Below are 20,195 nucleotides of genomic sequence, written 5' to 3' on the forward strand. Positions count from 1 at the left end.
TAGAAATATTTTATAGATACTGCTTCAAGAAAAGGAGAAGAGTTCTATTGGGACGCCTTCCTAGCTATTCTGACAAATAAAATTAAAACAGAGAAACATAAATCTAAGTCACAAATAAATAAGTTTGAAGAAAACCACCTTTTAATAAGTACAAGAGTTTACCTTAAAATATTCTTAATTGCTTGGAAAACAATTCAACCGTCCACATATCATTATAAAGTTGACAAAAGTATCTTACCTTACGACGAACTCGAATAAAGTTTTGCCTCTTATTGTTGAGTTTTTGTGTGACTTCCTACCTTTCCTTACTCATTTATTTATGTTCACAACAGCTCAGCGCTTGTTACGTCGTCTGTTGAGGAGAATGGGTTCCAGTTAGTATTGCTTGTGGCGTAGAGAGTTTCATTTTTCCTTCCTGCTTTTAGTTTTCAAGGTTACTTGTTTTTCATTTTGGGTTTGTTCTTGAATTCTGTATCTATCTTTTTTTTTCCTGTGTCGAAAATTTAGCTTCGCAATTTCCTACAAATAACGAAACTCGTTAGCCTTTGTTGTTTCACTTTCAGGTGTTCATACAAGTCAAGAAACAGAGTTATTTTCCGCACATCGACGTGGCATGTGCGCATTGCAGGTTGTACTGGAGCCATAATACTTTAATAAGCCAACATTTATTGCTTTGAACCTTCGGTGCCCTTGGTTGCTAGGAAATGTTTATGCTGTTAACGAAAAAAAAAGACCAAACTTAAACACAAGCGGACTCTACGCGGGCAAAAGCGTTTAATTAGCTGACATTGTTCATCACATTTTTCTTGACTCCTTAACATCGAAGTTAGCATATATCTGAACTGGACCACCTTAACCATAACCCACCATCTACATTTGATAATGACGACAAGATGACGCCGAAACGTCGTGTTAAAGAATAAATAAATAAATACTATCAGCCAACACAAAAAAAATTAATAACACAAAACACGAGGGACTCTGACGCCTTTTAAGGCTCCAAGATCATTCACGAGTGAGTGCAATCTCGTTAGAGCTTTGCCTTCTAACTTGTCCTCCCAGTTATCTGCCTTGGTACAGAGAGATTGAAAGGGATCTTCGTGTAGATAGTGAATGGCGTAAGTAGGTTCATAGGAAAATCGCATTCCAGTTGGTCCCTTGAAACTTAACGAAACAACCTTCGTCTCATTCGACAATGGGGCTCTGCGAGTCACGTGCAGTACTTACAGGGGCAGGGGATTGCGGCAGCTTCCACTTGCGTGCTTCTATCGTTCTCGTGGAAGCCAAATTCTTGTTTGATCTCGTTCACTTCGTTACCACAACTGCTCTCCTGAGCATTGACGCTTTCTCGCACGCTTTTAGTCATCAATGTTTTAGGGGTGCGATAAATTTGTAACCGGCTTTCGAATCTTCGTAAGCTCCACCGGCAAAGTCGTCAACGTGAAGAGAGTTATTTTCTTCGTACTGTGGCAAATAGTGACAACTGGTTCTAACTAGGATAGCGGGATTGGGTGAGAGACCAAAAGGCAGGCGACGGGGCTGATACTGCTTGATCTCGAATAGCCTGCGAGCAGGCTCACCTTTGAGTCACGCGCGCAGGCGGCGAAGAGCAAAGCGAGAAGGAGCATCCGTCAATTATCGGATGCGATTTGAATTTCATGAAAAGCCTTCTCGATATCGGCGATGATTCTAATAAAACAACCTCTGAACTTAACGACTGTATCGAAGGCTTGTGGAACCAGTAGGACCTTTCTGTAAAGCAGTCATTCAGCGATAGATCGTTTTTCCGGATTTAGCAGGGCCATCAAAGACAACTCGTATAGTTTAGTCGTTTGTCGTTCCTGTTTCACTACTCCGTGGTGTGGCAGAAAGCCGCGAGTACACTTTTCAGGACTTTGACTCTCCTCGCTCTCTTCATGATTCCTGAATCGATTTGTTGTCTGGTTTTGCCGTACTCTCTTAGAAATGACGTGATTGAAGTTAAAACAAACGCTCGAAGCACATTATGCAGCTGACCGATTCAGTTGGAATACAGTTATTCTCAATTCCAAGGCAATGCGGGTATTTCGCACCGGCCTTCCTCTTCCTTGAATTGTATATCGTGTGAGAACTTTCACTCTTTTGTGCTGTCGACTTCGTCACTGATTGCTAGTGAGGCTAGAGAATTCGATATTCCAAAATTTTCGTAAAAGCGGAAAGTTCCGTATCGTTGTACGTTATCGATTAAGTAAGAATTCGGAGAACCTATCTTCTCGATGACAACGTTCGCTACTTTCATAACACTGACTCCTTTTTTTGCGTTGGGCCGGACACTGCCCGTCCAAACTTGCTATATACTGGACCAGTGACTCCACGAACTATTTTCCCGGCGAGTATTTCAAAATAATTCTTTGGATGGCTACCATCTACGTAGCCTGCAAACGGGCTCCTGGCGGGCGCGAACGAAGCGCCCCGCCCCGATCGCTTCGCTCTCCGAATTCTTTAGTTTTGCGCTCGTCAGCTAGGTTCGCTCGCAAAATATTTTTCCATCCTCACCGGGAGCCTGTTCGCAGGATCATTTCCGATCCGGATCATTTGCAGTCCAGTTTGGGGATCATTTGCAGTCCGGGATCATTTGCGGTCCTGGGATCATTTGCGGACCCGTAGGTCTCCTAGATAAGCCTAAAAAGTCCTGCTCTGGATTGTATTAATTGCATTGTAGTCTGATGAAGTGTTGTAATAATGATGATCATGTGCAAAATAAATAAATAAGAGTATTTAGACCAAAATCGTTTCAAAATACGTTTTGCAAATGGTCAGAGATGTTGAATCTTCATGTTTCGAAAAAATGTTGTTTTTTTTTTGGAGAAAAATTTGTATCTGAACCCCTCTTTTATTTCACCGTTCACTTTCTTTACCGATTTTCTCCATTTCGAAAACAACAGAAAAAAAGCTGTACGTGAGAAGTGACAGGTTTCTCGCCTTTTCTGTCCTCGTGAACGAAGTTTCTTTCGAATGTGGTCAAGTAGGTCTAATATTTATATATTGAGCTAGAGAGGTGAAAAATCCTAAACCATCCTTGTCCTATCTTGGTAAACTATTATTTTCGGGTTACCTTTAAAGGCAATTTTGACTGAACGTGGCCAAAATACCGTGACTGAGCTCCTTTAAAAAGATTTAACCCTTCTAATAAATTGACCGACCCCAATAAATTTCAAATGTCACGCACAATGATTTACGTATAATTATTCCCAAGAATATTTTCAGTGTAAACTCGGCAGAAAAATAAGAACATTCAGCCTGGACTGGAAAAACAATATTCTTATCAGTGTCTTATAAAAACAAAAAGACACTGCTACATGCAACTTACGCAAGCGATTGTATTTTTAACACCTCACACGCGAAGCAAACACCAAATTCGCACGTGAGCACATGACATGGACCGTGACACTTCAAGGGATGACATTGCAAAACGATTTTGGGACAACGTTGTGTAACAAGTTGCGCTGATCAATTTTTAACGTAACATTTTGCAGCCGCAACGTATATTACAAGTGTTTGAACTGCCTTCAAAACCTGTTGTTCTTCTCTCTGTAGGAATTTTAAAGCATAGAATAATATTTGCAGGCCTCATTGGAGACTCCTTAAGTGTTTAAAGGTTGCGTTGACAACCATCTTCTGAAACCATCACCTCTAAATTTAGTACCTTAACTGTAGCGCTAAAAACATTACGAAACGTGACTGGTTCTCTCTTGACACAAGAAGCGTGAGCAAGCACGTGAATACACTAGTTATGTAAGTAACTCTCTATAAAACACCCTACAGCGCACAGTTACCAAAGAACTGACACTCTACGCTCCACTACACTCAAAACGCACCATGGCTGAAGGAAATCGAGTCCTCAAAATAACAGTTACTATAGTGAATGTAGCTCTGTTTATTCTACTGCTGCTGTTCAACTACTTCGCCAGCAGACCAAACGAAGGCCCGTTCCGCCACCTGTTCGGAAATGCTACAACTGGAGAAGTGTCGGACAAATTTTACATCGAAATCACGCCAGCAGGCTGGGCATTTTCAATCTGGGGTTTAATTTACGCTTGGCAAACTGCTTGGATAATCTACAGCCTGACTTTACTGTGCAGAGTGGGCTCCCAAGGCCTGATATCGCCCGTTCTTCTCGTCGTTTATGCAGTCTCCAGTGTTGTAAACATCGCATGGCTGATTTTATGGAGCCGTGAGCTGATTCAATCCTCCTCGATTCTGCTCTTCGCCATTTCGTTCCTACTTTACGGAACAATGGCCATATCGTACGCCACCGTGAACATAGAAGCGAGAGCAATTTCCAAACGCGACTTTATCCTTATCCAAGTCCTTGTCAACAATGGTCTTGCACTGTATACAACTTGGTGCACCATCGCTTCCCTCATAAACTTGACCATGGCGATAACGTATGTAAACGGGGTCGCTCAGGACGTTGCCTCGACAATTGCTCTCGTTATCCTGGCTGTGGAGATTATCGTGTGGTTTTCGCTGGAAAATACGATTTTGGACAAATTTGTCCGGTACACGTTGACAATCTATCCCGTAGTGATCTGGGCCCTCTCTGCAAGCATCAACAAGAACTGGGATCCCGCTAAACGAAATTCCATCATCTCGGTGATTTTACTCGCCGTTGCTTGTACCTTGCTGGTTGTTCGTGTTGCCATTGTGGTTTGGAGGCAGATGAAGCAGAATTCGCGAACAGTCGGCAATAGTTCGACACTGCTGTTACACAATTAAGAAATACTTGGGGGTTGTAGGTTATCTAGCAGAAGGCGGGTCGGGGGTGGGGTGTTGACTACACTAATAGAATACAGATAAATCTCCCCACCCACTCCCCCTAAGTTTTATTGAAATGAACTTACATTGATACCAGGATAAAATTTTCTATCGGCAGCAAGAAATGTATGTAGGCCATTAAAAAAGATAATATATATTTTTACTTGGCACGAAGGAAATAATGTAAGTATTAGCAGCCATTCTCTGGGGTTGACCCATGTGCAAACCATCCGCATGATAGAGGATTTGTAAGAGTACTTTCAAATTATCTGCATACCTTCCCAGTTTTTGCATGGTCCACTGTTTAATGGAAAAGTAAAATTATTATTGTTGAAATGTGGTATTGCTCCCTTTGGGGCCCTGGGAAAGAAATGTTTGCCACAATTTATTAGCTCCACCTCAGAGGCATTATTATGTATATGTTAATGCAGCCTCACTAACTGGCACTGGGTCTCATGGGGTCAACCTTGCGGGGTGGCTGCAGATACTTGAGTAACCACTCTATTTTTATTACAAGAGCATATGACAAATGTGTGAGTTGGTGTACTAATTTTTTTAAAGTTTCCAAGTAATTCACGGTTACATAAACCCATAAACATGCCACCTTGCAAAAAGAAGTCCCATATATATTTATATTTCACACTGTGAATGAATTTTTTTATTACTTCCATGACACCCAGGAGTATATGCTTATAACACAGCTACATGTAGCTGTTACATGTTATCCATTTTATTTTTTACTTCTATCTGTGTTGCAATTTTATGTCTGTGTTACAGATAAGTTGTATCAAGAGCTATGTACCGGTTGGTTGGTAATACTTGATAAGAAAACCCATATTTTACTCAGGGAAGAAAAATTCCATGCAGCTCAACTGAAAATGTGGTCTATAGAGGAAGGGCTTTGGTTACTCTAAAGGTTAATCATAATCTGTATTAGTAAATCCACAATCTGACCAAATTTGAAGCAATTGATATATGATAAGGAACTAACAGCAGTCTATTTTATTGACTAGTTGTACAATGTTAGATTTATATCACTAAAGAGTTCAGAAATGAAAGGGTTAATAGGTATTTAATTGACGTAAACTTATGTAAGAACATTTAATACCTGAGTCACTTTCAGAATATCACAGATGTAACTGTATGGATATGTTATGTTAAATATCATGACCATTATGCTTTACTATGAAGTTAACAATTGTTTCGCTTTTTTAATAAATGTGATCAAGAAATTCTTTCTTCAAGTCTTATGGAAGGATATTCAATGTCCCTTTTTGAAATTACGCCGAACAGTGCTTACAATGTTATTGTTTTGGTTGTTCCTTTGTAACTCTTGTAACAATATGCTTCTTTCAAAAGCACAGGGCCTCACAAGTTTGTGTTAAATGTTATCGAGTTTAAATTTAAATCAGCTTAATTATTCTTTTCCACTGTAGGCAAAGCAAAGTGTTTTCTTAGCTACGTGGAATTCTTACTTTTATGTAAATTTTCGTGTGAATATTTGTAGCGTGTGAAATTTTGATGTGACTATGGTGTTGTTGAAGCAAGTTTGGAGCCAGACTGCAGGCAATAAAACCCAATGTGGACTATATGACTTCCTTTTTTGGCCAGTTTTCCTGTTAAGAAGAAGGCTGAAATTTTGTATGGTTCAGTTAACATTATGTAATTGTGATGTATTTACAAATTTTCATTACTTTTTTTTTCAATATCTCGGCCACAGATTTATTCTTATAATATTTTTTAAATTTCACAAATTTCAGCCTCGGCATTCGTATAAAATGTATCACTATAACAAAAAGAGAGAGTGTACAGACGTTAAGAGGGCTTGTAAACGATAGGACTTGTCGGGAGCGCGAATGAGCAAGAAACGTGAGTATCGCGTGGCAAACAGCCTTAGGCAAATGAAGTCCAACGAGGGGAATCCCCCTTGTTGAATTTCTTTCCGGACATAAGAAACATCTTCAGTGTCACAAATCATGGTCTCGTTCTCTGAGCCCACCATAGACCAAGCGTTAGTCTTGAGATCTGTAAAATGTTCTGAATCGCTTGGCAATTGGTAATCGATAAAACATAACATGGATTGGATGGGTTCCTTTATTTCCTTAAATTTGTGAAAAATATCGAACTGCCGTCTAAAGTGTTTTGATCATTTAGGGCTTCAGAAAACTAACAAAAAAAAAGAGATCAGTACGCCGGGGAATTTTGAAAATGTGGGTTACGGATAATCACATGAGTATTATGACGTCATCGTTTTCGAAAAGCTCCCGTTCTCCGTTCACACTAAAACGCAAGGACGGCGCTTTCAAAATTCCTCCCGTTTGACGAGCGTTTCCGAAAAGCTCCGTTTTCGGCGGACAATTTCTCTCGTTTAGTGTGGACGGTAGGCGTATAAAACTGTAGAAACAAAGCTGCTGCGTTCTCAGATTTCTCCGGCGCAGTGTAGTGTGGACAGCACTTAGCCATGTCCAGCGTTTATCAAACAGAAAGCAGTTTTTTATTAAACCCATGGTTTATTTTCAGTAGTGCCGTTCTGGAGTTTCCCGAAAAATATAATTTTATTGCGCGGAGATAAGTGCAGTCCTGGCAAGTGTTTCCTCCCTCGTCCCACGTCCCGATTTTCGGGCGGTCAGGCTTTGCTTGCTCTCACTATCTACGGAAAATACTGGGATCGGTGAGCGTCTATAATTAGAGGCTGCCTCGGCGCAAAGAAATAATTCGCTCAAATGGTGCCGAGGCTGAGGTGACTAAAACAAAAGATGCCTTTAGTTGAGGCATTAAAGCTCAATGTCATTTCTTTTGTTTTAGTTACTAAGCCTCGGAGCCATGTCTAAGCCTTATGGAAGAAGAGAGGCCTCGTAATCTGTAAGACTGACACACGAGCGCGCACGTGCAACTTACGTAGATAGAACACCGAACGCAAACTAGCACGTGAGCCGAGGGGCCGAAACCGTGAGGTTGCATGAGACGAAGCCTTACGAGACGATATTTAACGACGATTTTCATCGAAACGTGGTTGCGTGGAAATCAGGGTCAAGACAAGTCATGCAAGACATGCAACATGATGTGTTGAACAATTTTTAACATGGAATTATATTGCGGCGCCATGTTGCAATATGCTTCTCTCTCTATGGATTTTCAACACTGCGTTAAAATCACCCTGTGAAATATCACCCTTTACTTTATCTCCTTTTTGAAAGACTTTACATAACAGTAACCAGGGTCTGAAAACGTGACTTGTTCAATGGCGGGTAATGACGCAAAGCGTGTGACGAAAAAACAGAGTTACGTAACACATGTGCTCTTTAAAATCCCCACAGCGCGAATTACGTGGTCATTTCAGACCAGCACCTGGACACGAAATATGGCAGAAGGAAGTCGAGTTTTGAAGATAGCAGTGACTCTATTTAATGTAACAGTGTTTATTCTGCTTTTGCTGTTCAACTACCTCTCCAGCAGACCGAACGAAGGCCCGTTCCGCCATCTGTTTGGAAATGCCACAACTGGTGGAGCTTCAGACAAGTTCTACATCGAAATCACGCCGGCGGGCTGGGCATTTTCAATCTGGGGTTTGATTTACGCTTGGCAAGCTGCTTGGATAATCTACAGCCTGACTTTTCTCTGTAGAAAAAGCACTCCAGAGTTGATATCGCCCGTTCTTCTCGTCGTCTATGCATTCTCGAGTTTTGCAAACATCGGATGGCTGATTGTGTGGAGCCGTGAGCTGATTCAAGCCTCCTCGATTCTGCTCTTCGCGATTGCTTTCTTTCTGTATGGAGCTATGGCCATATCCTACGCCACGATGAACATACATGCGAGAGCAACTTCCAAACGCGAGTTTATCCTCGTTCAAGTCCTTGTCAACAATGGTCTCGCACTGTACACAACATGGAGTACTATCGCTTCTCTCTTAAACCTGACGATGGCGCTTGCTTACGTGCACGGGGTCGCTCAGGACGTTGCCTCAACAATTGCCCTCGTGATCCTGGCTGTGGAGATTATCGTGTGGTTTTCGCTGGAAAATACGATTTTGGACAAATTTGTCCGGTACACGTTAACAATCTATCCCGTGGTGATCTGGGCCCTCTCTGCAAGCATCAACAAGAACTGGGATCCCGCCAAAAGAAACTCCATCATCTCGGTGATTTTGCTCGCCATGGCTTGTACCTTGCTAGTTGTACGTGTTGCCATTGTGGTGTGGAGGCAGGTGAAGCAAAAGTCGGGAACAGTCGGCAACGGTTCACCGATATTGTTACATAAAGCATAACAGTTAAACTGTAGAACGACATTGCATTTCCTAGCAGGTGGGGAAGGGGGGGGAGGTGGGAGAGGAGGTACACTAGGGTTCAATTTTCAGATGGTGATTGAACTCATACGTTTCAAGCATCTTTAGACTGAAGATGTCAGAATAAAGGAAAAGTATTAAAAATCATGAAAAAATATTCATACTGCATTATTTAAATTTTCTGGCTTGATGACAGCCTATTTAGCAAAGACCAGTGAATAAGCCAGGTTTAAAGGAAAATGGAAGTGAACCCTGGAGATATCTTTGTTTCATGAGTTCATTACCCTTTCTCCACAGTTGGCACAAGCTTGAACGTTTCTCACCCGAGTCAAATAATTTCTTAACTTATATGACAGTCTGGATGAAACCATAACATGTGTTGATGATGATGATGATGAAGATGATGATGATAATGATGATGATGATGAGTATTAGTATTAGTAGCAGTAGCAGTAGCAGTAGCAGTAGCGATAGTAGTAGTAATTAAGTGATGTTATCATTTGAGAGAAAGCTAATGGGCAGTACTTTTATGGAGGTAATGAACATGCTTCGTTTAGTATCTTTTCACATGTCACACACTGAGTTGTCCCCAGTGGTCTTTACATAGCCTGCAGCATGGTGCTAGGTGGGATAACAAGGTAAGATGGGATAGATAGATAGATAGATTTTTATTGGGTATTATTATGGGTAGGGAAAATTGAGAGAACAAGACAGTTGTCTCCCCCTTCCCATCACCCCTTGCTCTTTGTGTTCCATTTTCCTTCTTGCAGTGTGTCGTGTCTTGAATAGAGATTACGTGACTGGGGACAAGTCAGTATTGCACACTATTTTTCTGGGCTTGTCACATGCATGAACAACCTCCGATAAGTTTTTATGTATAGGTACTAAAGAAGCATAAAGGTAGCAAAGTTTACTCTTATGTAATATTACAGATTAGTATGTACTGAGAGAGACTAGAGAAACTTTTCGTAGGATTTCCATAACATTTACGAAGTTTTGCTAAAGATACATTGCCTCATGTTTTTTATAAAGTCATTAACTTATATTTGTTGTAAATATTTCACTATATACCTTGTTACAGGTTACTTGGCTGAAGAGTAATGCAAGTTGGTATTACTTGTTCTGACAACATTGTATATTACTCAGACAGTTAAACAAGTTACTTGTCAAATCCAGTTTTTGTATTGGTATGAGAGAATTTCATGCAGCTTGACTGAAAATGTGATCTTACAAGGAACACCTTTCAGTTTTATGAAGGTCAACAGTCATTTGCATTAGTAAATCCCCAGTCTGATGACCTTTGAAGCACCTGAAATATATGATACATAACTAAGAAGAGTCTACAGCTGTATATTATTATGTACAAGAGAATACCTTTAATGGTGAATAACGTCTTGAGTAGTACAATTTATTAATTATTTAATAATTAACAAAGAGCTATATAAGAACAGCGATAGACTCACGTCAGTTTTAAGAGATCATTTATGTAATGGTAATATCATTTTCTATATCTGCTAAAGTCAGCTCAAATGTGTATTATGATTATTGGTTCACTGCTGCATTAAACATGATCAACTTATTCACCTGCGCTGTAGTGTAGGAATCCCAACCAAGGGTTTTCAGCATTGCCTGATGAAAATGTTTCCACTGCATTTTATTGTTGTTGTAGATGTTTCTTTTCAGCTCCGGTTAGAATTTGGCAACATGTACTTTTTGTGTATAACCTGTTGTGAGAGGGGCTGAGGTATTACACTTAGTGCAGTCTGGGCTCATAGCAACCTGGCTGACAGCACTGCTGTGGTGATACAAGTTACCCTCACAGTGTCTCCCTCTACTCACAGGTGTCCAAATGGGTTACCACCAAATTAATGGACTTAAGCATCCCATTCAGGCTTAGACATGATATTCCTAGCCCTTTTGTTTGCCATGGAAACTGGGACTTGGTAGGTTCCTGCATCATTGGACATTCTGATCTCATTCATTTATATCACCTGTTGTAATTAATCAATTACTTACTTAATCAATTAATTAATTGGATACTCCTGAACACAGTTAAAACTATACTAAGATTGAAAATTTGAGGGCCAGAATCAGGTGAAGATGTGCTTAAAATTGGAGTTATAAGTGTAGTGAAGGTGTTACTCTACTTGTTTTAGGGAAATACTTCCTGCAGACTAGCCCTCCTACAGAGGAGGGCAAGACTGATGTAAAGGATGCTTTGGAGACCTCAGCCAATTCTTGCATTTTTGGACTCTTCTTTAAGACAGATACTTGTAGTCCCTGGACACTATCAGTCAGTTATTTTACTGTATGCACTTTATAAGGTGGATATCTCCCCTCAAAGACAGAAACGTGATGCTGGTCCAATTGTGTCCATGTTAAAGAGTAACCTTAGCAGTTTCCACTGTTACAAACCAGCAAAACATATTCCCATTTACCAAATTTTATCTTAATTTAATTTAATTTAATAGAATGTTCTCAAGGAATTTGTCTCTTTACATCTGTCTGTATGTGGGCCATTAAGCCTAATTATAGTCAGGTGATGATCACCTAATTAGTGTTACAAGATCCTCTCTTTTCTGGAAGTTACTCATCAACAGTCAAACTGGTATAAAAGACAATTATTGATTGTTCCAGAGCTCCCTGTCTTGGCGCTGACGAAAAGACACGTGTGCTCTGGGAACGAGATTGAGCTTAGGCACAAGTGCTATTCAACCTGCAGAAACAAGATCTAGATATATGTTTCAACAGGGTCTAAGAGTATTCACGAGTGACCACGAATGGCCACGAATGGCCATTGATGGCCCCAAGTGAGATTACCCGTGGTCACTCGGGAGTACTTTTAGACCCTAACAAGAGACCCTTGTAGAGAGACCGCAACCTCGATCGCAACATTGTTCACATTATCTCCAGTTTGACGTCTACATCTTCCATGATGTAGTCAGCAGATTCCTCAGTGGTCCTTTGACGTTCTCCGCGACGCGGACGAAGAGCTACGAAGATAACGGCTGGCTGCCTTCGCGGGCTGTTTTCTCTACCAGCGTTTCACTGTGAGAACATCCCCAAGCTTGGCTCCGGATCAAGCGGACCTGATTCGAGCCCTTGGCAGGGTTTTCTGTTGTGTTCTTGCTCTAATAGTACCCCTTTCCACGCAGGTGTATAAATAGGATGTAGGTACCGGCGAATTTAACACTGGGAGAAGCCCTGTGATGGGCTAGCATCCCATCCAGACGCATCCAGAGGGCGTAGTTATACATCTAGTCGCTTATCGCTTTAGAAGCCACTTTGCCTGGCCCGGCCTTATCATGAAATGGATTTGAACCACAACCTCAAAACGAACTTGTTGTTCTTTAGTGATCGACAAACACTCCCGTCAATTTTATACGACTGATGAGTTTTCGTCCCTTTTGCTACCGGAAAGGTAGCGTCACCCTGGCGGATGAAACCGACCCTAAGACATGACGTCGTCCAAAACCTGTTATAAAGCGAAAACCACTGCGACAAACCATTGAGAATTGCGGATTTTTTGTAGACCTGGATAGGTAAAAATCTTGATATATAGTACAGGAGTAGAAACAATGGCAAACTGTTCCTCGCGTCAAGGAGGAGACAGTTACCAAAGTGGAACCCTACCTTACGAACACCCGCTTATCACGGACAGTTTTGTCTGTCTTTAGCCTGCTTAACATGAACACTGGCAAGAGAAACTCTTGAGACCGGTTAATACGGACAACTGACACTTTTCGGTGACCCAAGTGGAGTACTCCCGGGGAGAGGGGAATCACACACAAAAGGACGGGAGCGTTAGTCGTACGTTTCAGGAGTTAAAAAAGCGGTTTTGGTATCTCTTAGAGTGTTCAGCCTCAAAAGGTCCACAGGGGGGGCTTTTGCGTACCTTTTAGGGTATTGCGCCGAAAAAATATGACAGGAGATAATATGTTGTTTTGGATTTGATACCTCTTCTCGGGGTGAAAGCAATTTCAAGCCACGCCCACAAAACAGGATCTTTATATTTTGGTACCTCTTAGGTTTCAGTAAACGAGTAGCGTGATATTTTTGATAAATCCTTTTTTTCTTGTGTTGTTTGACCCTGGTACACCTTGGCATGAAATATTTTACTATTTGACTGAGTGTCAGGCTTCTCAGTTCTGCTAGAAGTGACAAAAGTCACAGTTAAGACATTACAAATCCTTCATGTGACACTTTGCATCAATTAAAATGGTGCTTGTGTCGTTTATTCCAACAGCCTCCTTAATACGGTTACCCGGGTAATACGGACACTTTTGCGTGTCCCTTTGCTGTCTGTAGTTAACCGGGTACCGCACGGTTGTTGAATATGTTAGCCCAATATTTACTAGGTTTACAAAATAACCCTTTCGCTTTGGCCCCTAGAACTCCCTTCCGACAAATAACCCAGGTTTACATCTAGCCCTCGAATAAGGTCTCTCTCCGATTGGCATCTGGGATAGCATCACTCCTATTCACTCACGAGCTCTTTTTGCTCATTAACATACGGCTTTGCGAACAGAAGGCATCATGTTAGATTGACTCCAAACAGTTACTGAAAGAGCTAGTTAACAATTAGACCCGTAGCCCTTGCGGGCTACGGGTCAATAGCCCATGAGGCGAAGTCCAATGGGCTTTTGACCCGTGGCCCTTGAGGGCGAAGGGTCTAATTGTTTTAGTATCACCCAACTAGTCGGACAGAAAAGGAAATAATAAAGTTAGCAAATGCAAGTTGAAGAAATATTCATTTAGGAATATTAAAAACGAAAGAAAGCTTCATGCTCGATTGCACCAATTTTACTACTCGAGAACTATTACTAAGAGTCCTCTAGTAGCGTAGCCAATTAAAATGCAGGATTTGCATTAGTCCACTAGTTGGGTGATACTAATGAAACTTAGTACATGCATGGTGAAATTTTAAGGTCTTTGGGAGTAATATTCAAGGAGAAATTGTCTTTCAAAGACTGCAAAATGTCTGGGTCGGAAAAGCGCTACTGAGCTCATACTTTTTTTGTAAATTAAACTTTTGAGTTTTTAAACCCGTTTTTAAAAGTTCAATACGTCGGGCTGGAATCCCTTAGCAGAGTTAATCGTGCATTGCCTTTTCAGTGGTCAGAAATGATATTTTTGTAGCTCCATCAGAAACTGAATCACTTAATGTTATGCCAAGAAACCATGACCATGGGTCTCATTTTCTCTTGTTTATGCTGATGAGGCAAATCAAGAGACTTCTTAGGCAAATACTGTATACTCAAGTCTAGCCTGTTCCAGGCTCTCGGCAGTTTGGGGACGAGCGACAAAAAATGACCAAGAGTGGGCGAGCGCCCCTCTTTTTTTCTCTCGGTTGCCCTCTTTTTTTTTTCGCTCGTCCCCAACTACTGAGCGCCTGGAACAGGCTAACTCCAGCCCTGTAAAGTATAATGCAAGGACCACCTGTACAAACACCAGCGGAGTGAAGACGGATCTTGGTTTAGATCAGGATCAGCAGTGTAAAATAAAGCATAAAACCAATAGAAAGGTTGACCGGACGGCCGAAAAGGGTAACTTTAATGCCCAATATTTTTGTTAGACCTTCAGGAGCTACACTGAAGCTAAGTAGATATGGATAAAACGGTTACAAAATTTTAAATGATATTAAAGGAAATATGTGACATGATTGGTTGACAAAAATAGAGACAAGAGTCGGGTGGGGTCAATATTGAGCCCGCGAACAGGCCGAAAACTAATCATGTAATAATTAACTCTGTAATGATTAATTTGTGAAGGCCTGGACAGCATTCAGTAACATACCACAAATAGTAGTCCTTGAGCATAACACGAGCAGCGATAGAAGCACGATGACGGATCTATCGGAAGAGCAAATTCTAGAATTCAAGGACGCTTTCAGTCTTTTCGACGAAATAGGGGATGGAAAAGTCGACAAAACCCGAATACCCGACATTCTGAGGTCGCTCGGATTGAATCCACTCAAACAAGACATCGAAAAGGTGAAAGAAAGTCTCAAGTCCAACAAGGACAGAATCAGTTTCGAAGAATTTCTTCCCATTTACGTTCCTCTCGCTAAGAAGCAAGCTGGAAGCGCAGAGGAGTTTATCGAGGCGCTCAAGATGTTCGACCGTGAAGGCAACGGAAGAATCAGGACTGCGGAGCTACGCCGGATGTTGACAGCGCTTGGAGACAAGCTGACCGAGTCCCAAGCTGATGTGATCGTCGGCCTACACGAAGTGAAGGGCGGATTCGTGGACTATGAAAAACTTGTACAGGAAGTTATGTCAAACTGAAGCAATTTGAACAAATTAGGAACAAAATTGAACAAGGTGTGTCGACGTTGTAAATATTCTAGCGTGACTCGTTGTTTAAGTTTGAAACTAGCCTCGCCGCTCAGTAGATTTTCCGAAATACAGCTCTGCTTTAATTTCTCATGTTTGTAAATTTGATGTTGCTTTAGTTCTCGTTTCTATTTCTCATGTGCAACTGACAAATAAGATCAAAATTTACGCGGTCCAGCGTCTAGTTCATTTGGAAACAAAGGAATTTGCGTAAGTAAACTTAAGAGCTTTTTTGTTCACTAAAGTCATGTAATTATGCAAGTAACATTCCAAGTCCGGGATACTACTGTACGACCGATTTTAGTGTTATTTTAAGCTGGGAATTTTAAGGCTCCTTATTTTATGGGCAAACGCTCTGAAAGATACCCGATTCATCGTTAGCCCTTCGTATATTTCGCCACTTTCGTTTCCGCATATGCTTGTTATTTAGAAACTACCGTTAATCAGTGTGCACCCTAGGGATTATAACATAAATATATATAACAATAAAACTCCCTTTTTGCTTCACTTTCTACGGTTCTGATTTACTTTATTATTATTCTGATGAGCGCGTCTCGTGAGTAATTTGCCGATTAAATAGGCAAGACTTGTAGTCTTTTGTTTGTGTTCAGAACATTTCAATCTGTTTTTGTCTTTTTGCAGTCCAAGGAGTTTATGGCTCGAAAGAGAAAAAAAAACAAAAGCTATGCTGATGAATTAGAGTTTGCATGGGACCATGTAAACCAAGAGAAAACGGACGTAAACTCTTTTTTAACAGCGGTTTAAAAATGGCTAATGTGGGTTTCTACGGTTACCGTCCACAGTAATTCGTCACGAAAACGAGCTTTCCGCAAACACTCTTCAAACCGGAGGAATTTGAAAACGCCGGCTTTGCCTTTTAATGTTGAAGGAAAGCATTTTGTAAACGGAGCTTTTCGAAAACGACGATGTGAAAATAATGATGATGATTTCCCAGCCCGAGTTTTCCTCAAAAACAAATCCAAAATCACCGGCAATAGTTACGTTTTAAATTTTCTCCGGCGTAGTGTGGACGGAAAACCTTTGATGCATTTTCAGAGTGAAAACCCCGTTTCCAAATTTCTTAGTCTAGCGTAGTGTGAACGGGTCTTATTCATCCATGACTGGTTGTGCCGTCCATGAAAAATATTATTACCTAGTCTAAAATGTATAGGTTTTCTATATGCCTAGTAATGACAGAGGAGAATCTCACTGTTACTGTCCTGGTAATTTTGCCTGATTGCGGGAAAACTTTTCTAGTAGTTTAATGGAGGGAGAAGCGAGTCTGTCCTGCATGGGAAGGATTTTACATTTTCCCCGGCGAATATCAACATTTCATGAGTCTGTTGCATTTCAAATCATTTTGAACTAATCCACACATCTTTCTTTCACATTTTCACTCTCACCGCCGCGAGATTTTTTCTTGGCCCAGAGAAACGAATATAACAGATGCACTATTTTGAAAGTACAGCCTCAGGAAGGGCGAGTCGCGAGGAGGCAAATTCATCCTTCCCTATCCTCCTTACCCCCATTTTCCTCACCTCCTCCACAGCTTAGTAATTTGACTATGTTCTAAGAATCCCTTCTGACCTGGGGACACTGAGCGTCTTAGCCCCCTCACCCCCCGCCTAAAATTACGCTCTGTCGTTCTTGTGCTAAGAAACCTTTCACTCCTGCGCGCATACTAGAATTTTACCTGCAGACTAAAAAATTAGAACCATTTTACACACTATGATATATGTTACCATGTTAAGGAATATTTCTCACTGTAAAGCGGCCCTGGTATATAATCGTTTTAAAAGTCGCTGAAAGTTAGCAGTGCATAAACTAATGAAAGATTTCACAGTTAGAGAGCGTTCAAAGGGTTCAATAGCCTTTTTATCTTGCCAGTTCTTTTCAATAGAATTAAAAAAAAAACAGCAGGCAGCCTTAATTTTCGACTCAATCCAGTTATTGCGATTTAGGTTTTGCGTGCATTTCATGGGTTTATTTGCGCCAAGTTCTATTGATGCCTGGAATACTTTGATAGCACTCGGTCGGTCGGGTTTGACAGAAGATAAACGCCCTAAAAAGCAAACTATATATGTTATGTTTTTGGACCTCTTGTTCAGCAATAGAATAAAGCGACTCTAAGAACTTTATCGCCCTCGTGCAGCGCTATTTACGCGCCCTATCTGTTTTTCATCTGTTTAGTTTTTCTTTCTGGCTGATTAAACCCACGTTATCAACGAACAAAACGATTGTATGGAAAAAATTGAAATACACTGAGAATCTCTGCTCAACTAATTATACCCTTAGCATCTCAGACAAATTAAAAACCTGTATTCCCGGCATAGAGCTGCTCTTAAATGTATCTGTGTTGAATTACTTAAGCCTAGCCGAGCAGAACCAAATCCCACAATGAAAGCATTAAAAAAAACTTAATAGTGTCAGTACAAAGGGGAGGTCAAAAGAGTAAATCTATTATTTGTAAAGAAACGTCCTGGTGAAAAAAATGACGCCTGTACAACTTAGTATGTATTTTACACCAGTTTAAAAATCTGTTTCTTATAAAGTGAAAAACAAACTATAAAAATTAAAATCTTTTATTAACTTGGAATTCTTTGATAATTAGTTTGGCACAAAGGTGTCCTTTTAACTTTGGAACTATTCTCAAAAATAACAAGTATAAGTTCATTTCTGTACGTCAGCTACAATAACCGGTTTCTACAAGAAAAAGTGCAAAAGTAATACCTACATTTATACAGCAAAGCAGGATGCAAATAGTATTTTCCATTTCTTCTCGAGGAAAGCAGAGGAAGCAAGCCGTCGAAGTAAGATATAATGTTTTTCACTAGAACTGTTCACCCTTGAGTCACCGTAGGAGTTTGCTCGCTCATAACTAGAGTGATCAGATCTTTGTACGGTACAACCTCCTTCTTCTTGTCTTCGATGGGCTTCACAATCAGCTCCATTTCGTCCTCTGTCAGTCTGGAATCGCCCTTCAAACACAGAAAAGCTCGCAGTTGTAGCGAATCGATTAGGCCACTCTTCTCGCGATCAAAAGTGCTGAAGAACTCCATAAAGTCCTCCATAACTGGCTGTGGCTTCGCTTTCATTTCTTTGTAAATGGCGCAGAATTCCGGAAACTGGACTGAGTCCTTGGATTTGTAGTCGGCCTCGAGCTTTTCCAAGTCTACTCCTTGTGGATTCAAGCCGGCCGAGCGTAGAACATCCTTGATCTGGGCAATTTCAATGCTTCCGTCCCCCTTTCGGTCAAAAAGGGTGAATATTTCTTCCAATTCTTCTGTTTCAGCCATTTTAGATTGTCTGAAGAGATTGAAGAGTTACTTGTGTAAATTTTCTTATGCAATGTGAAAGTTGACCGTGGCTTTCTTCACAGTGTTGGCGCAAATTGTAAAGTGTCTCTACAGCGGAAAACACCTACTATAAAACCTTAAACTTTTGTTTCTTTTAACACCACCCTCTGCGCCAAAATTACCAACGATCCAATCAAACAGCTCGAAACTCACTTAGGTCAAGTTGGGGGCAGGTAAAATTGTTTATAATGCTCTCGATTGTTGTGATTGATTGCCTAGATCAAAATATCGACAGTTTTAGTCGTTTAAATTTCAAAGACTTCAGAACGCGTTCTTTATTGTGTGGATATTAAAATATATTAATCACAGCACGGTACAGGCAAGTTATTGACAATTAGAAGGTTCGCGTGCGCTTACTTATCTTACAACGCCTAGTTTTAATCGACGCAACACAGCCCCATGGTGTTTTTTCTTTTAACCTTCACGGGACGAAAGAAAAACATTACCAAATACTGCTCCGAAAATTGTGCATCTACGATCATGCTATATACCTAATGTATAGAGATCTGCTTTTCCACAATCGTTGCAACTTTAAACTTTTTTAAAAGAAAACGAAAGAACAGTTGCCTTTAGCTGTAGGTTTCACACCTGTGTGGACTAAATTATGGTTGGAATGTATAATTACGCTTTTGTGAATTATCATGCCTTTTAAACATCTTACTCCGCGCTAGAAGTCTCAGATGTGAAAACTGTTTAACTTCTTCTTGTTACCTGAACGATTGTAACCAATTCTTTTCAGAGCAATCAGTGAAATAAACGAGATCAAATCCCTTCAAGTGGTTAGTTTTTAACTAGTTCAAATCTTATAAAATCTGTCGCGAACAGGTTGTTATTGTGTTTATTATTGTTTAAATGCAATGGTTCATTGAGTTAGATCTTAAACTTGTCATATTTATTTTGGTGATTAGTCGTTCAGAGAAAGTATAGCATTTATTGTCTGTTGTCTCGCGAACAAAACGACAGCGATATTGACCAAAACTGGCAAAAGTGAACATGAATTTCTCTTTCAAGCCAAGACAAAGTTAGTGTGCCATGCGATCGCACGGTAATCCCTTGAAAATGTAAAAACAAAAAATTACGTCATACCTTATAGGATAAATCAAGAAGCTTACTCAGTACAGACTGTAACAAAATCTCACCGGGGTAGGGAAGTAATCGCCAAGCACTACCTGGGACTGGGCGGTAGGTGTTACAGCCCCAAACCCACCTAGTTCTTGTTTGTTGTTTCAGTCATGTGTTAAGCTGAATGGTACGTCTTTAGGGCCAAATTTTAAAACCTATTAGTACAAACATTGGTTTAAACTATTTGCAGTGATAAACCCTGGTTACTGGCTGCTGGTAAACCACAAGTATATAACGCTGTAAAAAAAGATAATCTGGCTTTTAGTCTTTTTAGACGCCGTCAATGACTATATTTTGTTACTA

At 40.6% G+C, this 20,195-nt stretch overlaps 3 protein-coding genes and 1 pseudogene across 3 annotated transcripts; 3 read left to right on the forward strand and 1 right to left on the reverse strand.

The window, feature by feature from the left end:
* The first annotated feature begins 3,425 nt into the window (after positions 1-3,425).
* LOC145465550 (uncharacterized) lies at positions 3,426-6,448 on the forward strand. Its single transcript, XM_081449326.1, has one exon. It carries the CDS (start codon positions 3,859-3,861, stop codon positions 4,756-4,758), a length of 900 nt encoding a protein of 299 aa, XP_081305452.1. The 5' UTR covers positions 3,426-3,858; the 3' UTR covers positions 4,759-6,448.
* A 50-nt stretch (positions 6,449-6,498) lies between these two features.
* LOC145465549 (uncharacterized) lies at positions 6,499-10,662 on the forward strand. The gene has a single exon (XM_081449325.1). The coding sequence runs from the start codon at positions 8,039-8,041 to the stop codon at positions 9,059-9,061; it is 1,023 nt and encodes a 340-aa protein (XP_081305451.1). The 5' UTR covers positions 6,499-8,038; the 3' UTR covers positions 9,062-10,662.
* Positions 10,663-14,777: 4,115 nt separating this feature from the next.
* On the forward strand, positions 14,778-15,921 carry LOC145466094 (myosin light polypeptide 6 pseudogene; annotated as a pseudogene).
* Positions 15,922-18,043: 2,122 nt separating this feature from the next.
* LOC145465625 (myosin-2 essential light chain-like) lies at positions 18,044-19,205 on the reverse strand. Its single transcript, XM_081449404.1, has one exon. It carries the CDS (start codon positions 18,708-18,710, stop codon positions 18,255-18,257), a length of 456 nt encoding a protein of 151 aa, XP_081305530.1. The 5' UTR covers positions 18,711-19,205; the 3' UTR covers positions 18,044-18,254.
* Positions 19,206-20,195: the final 990 nt, after the last annotated feature.

This window comes from Orbicella franksi, chromosome 13 (assembly GCF_964199315.1).
Source record: "Orbicella franksi chromosome 13, jaOrbFran1.1, whole genome shotgun sequence".
Lineage (NCBI taxonomy): Eukaryota > Metazoa > Cnidaria > Anthozoa > Scleractinia > Merulinidae > Orbicella > Orbicella franksi.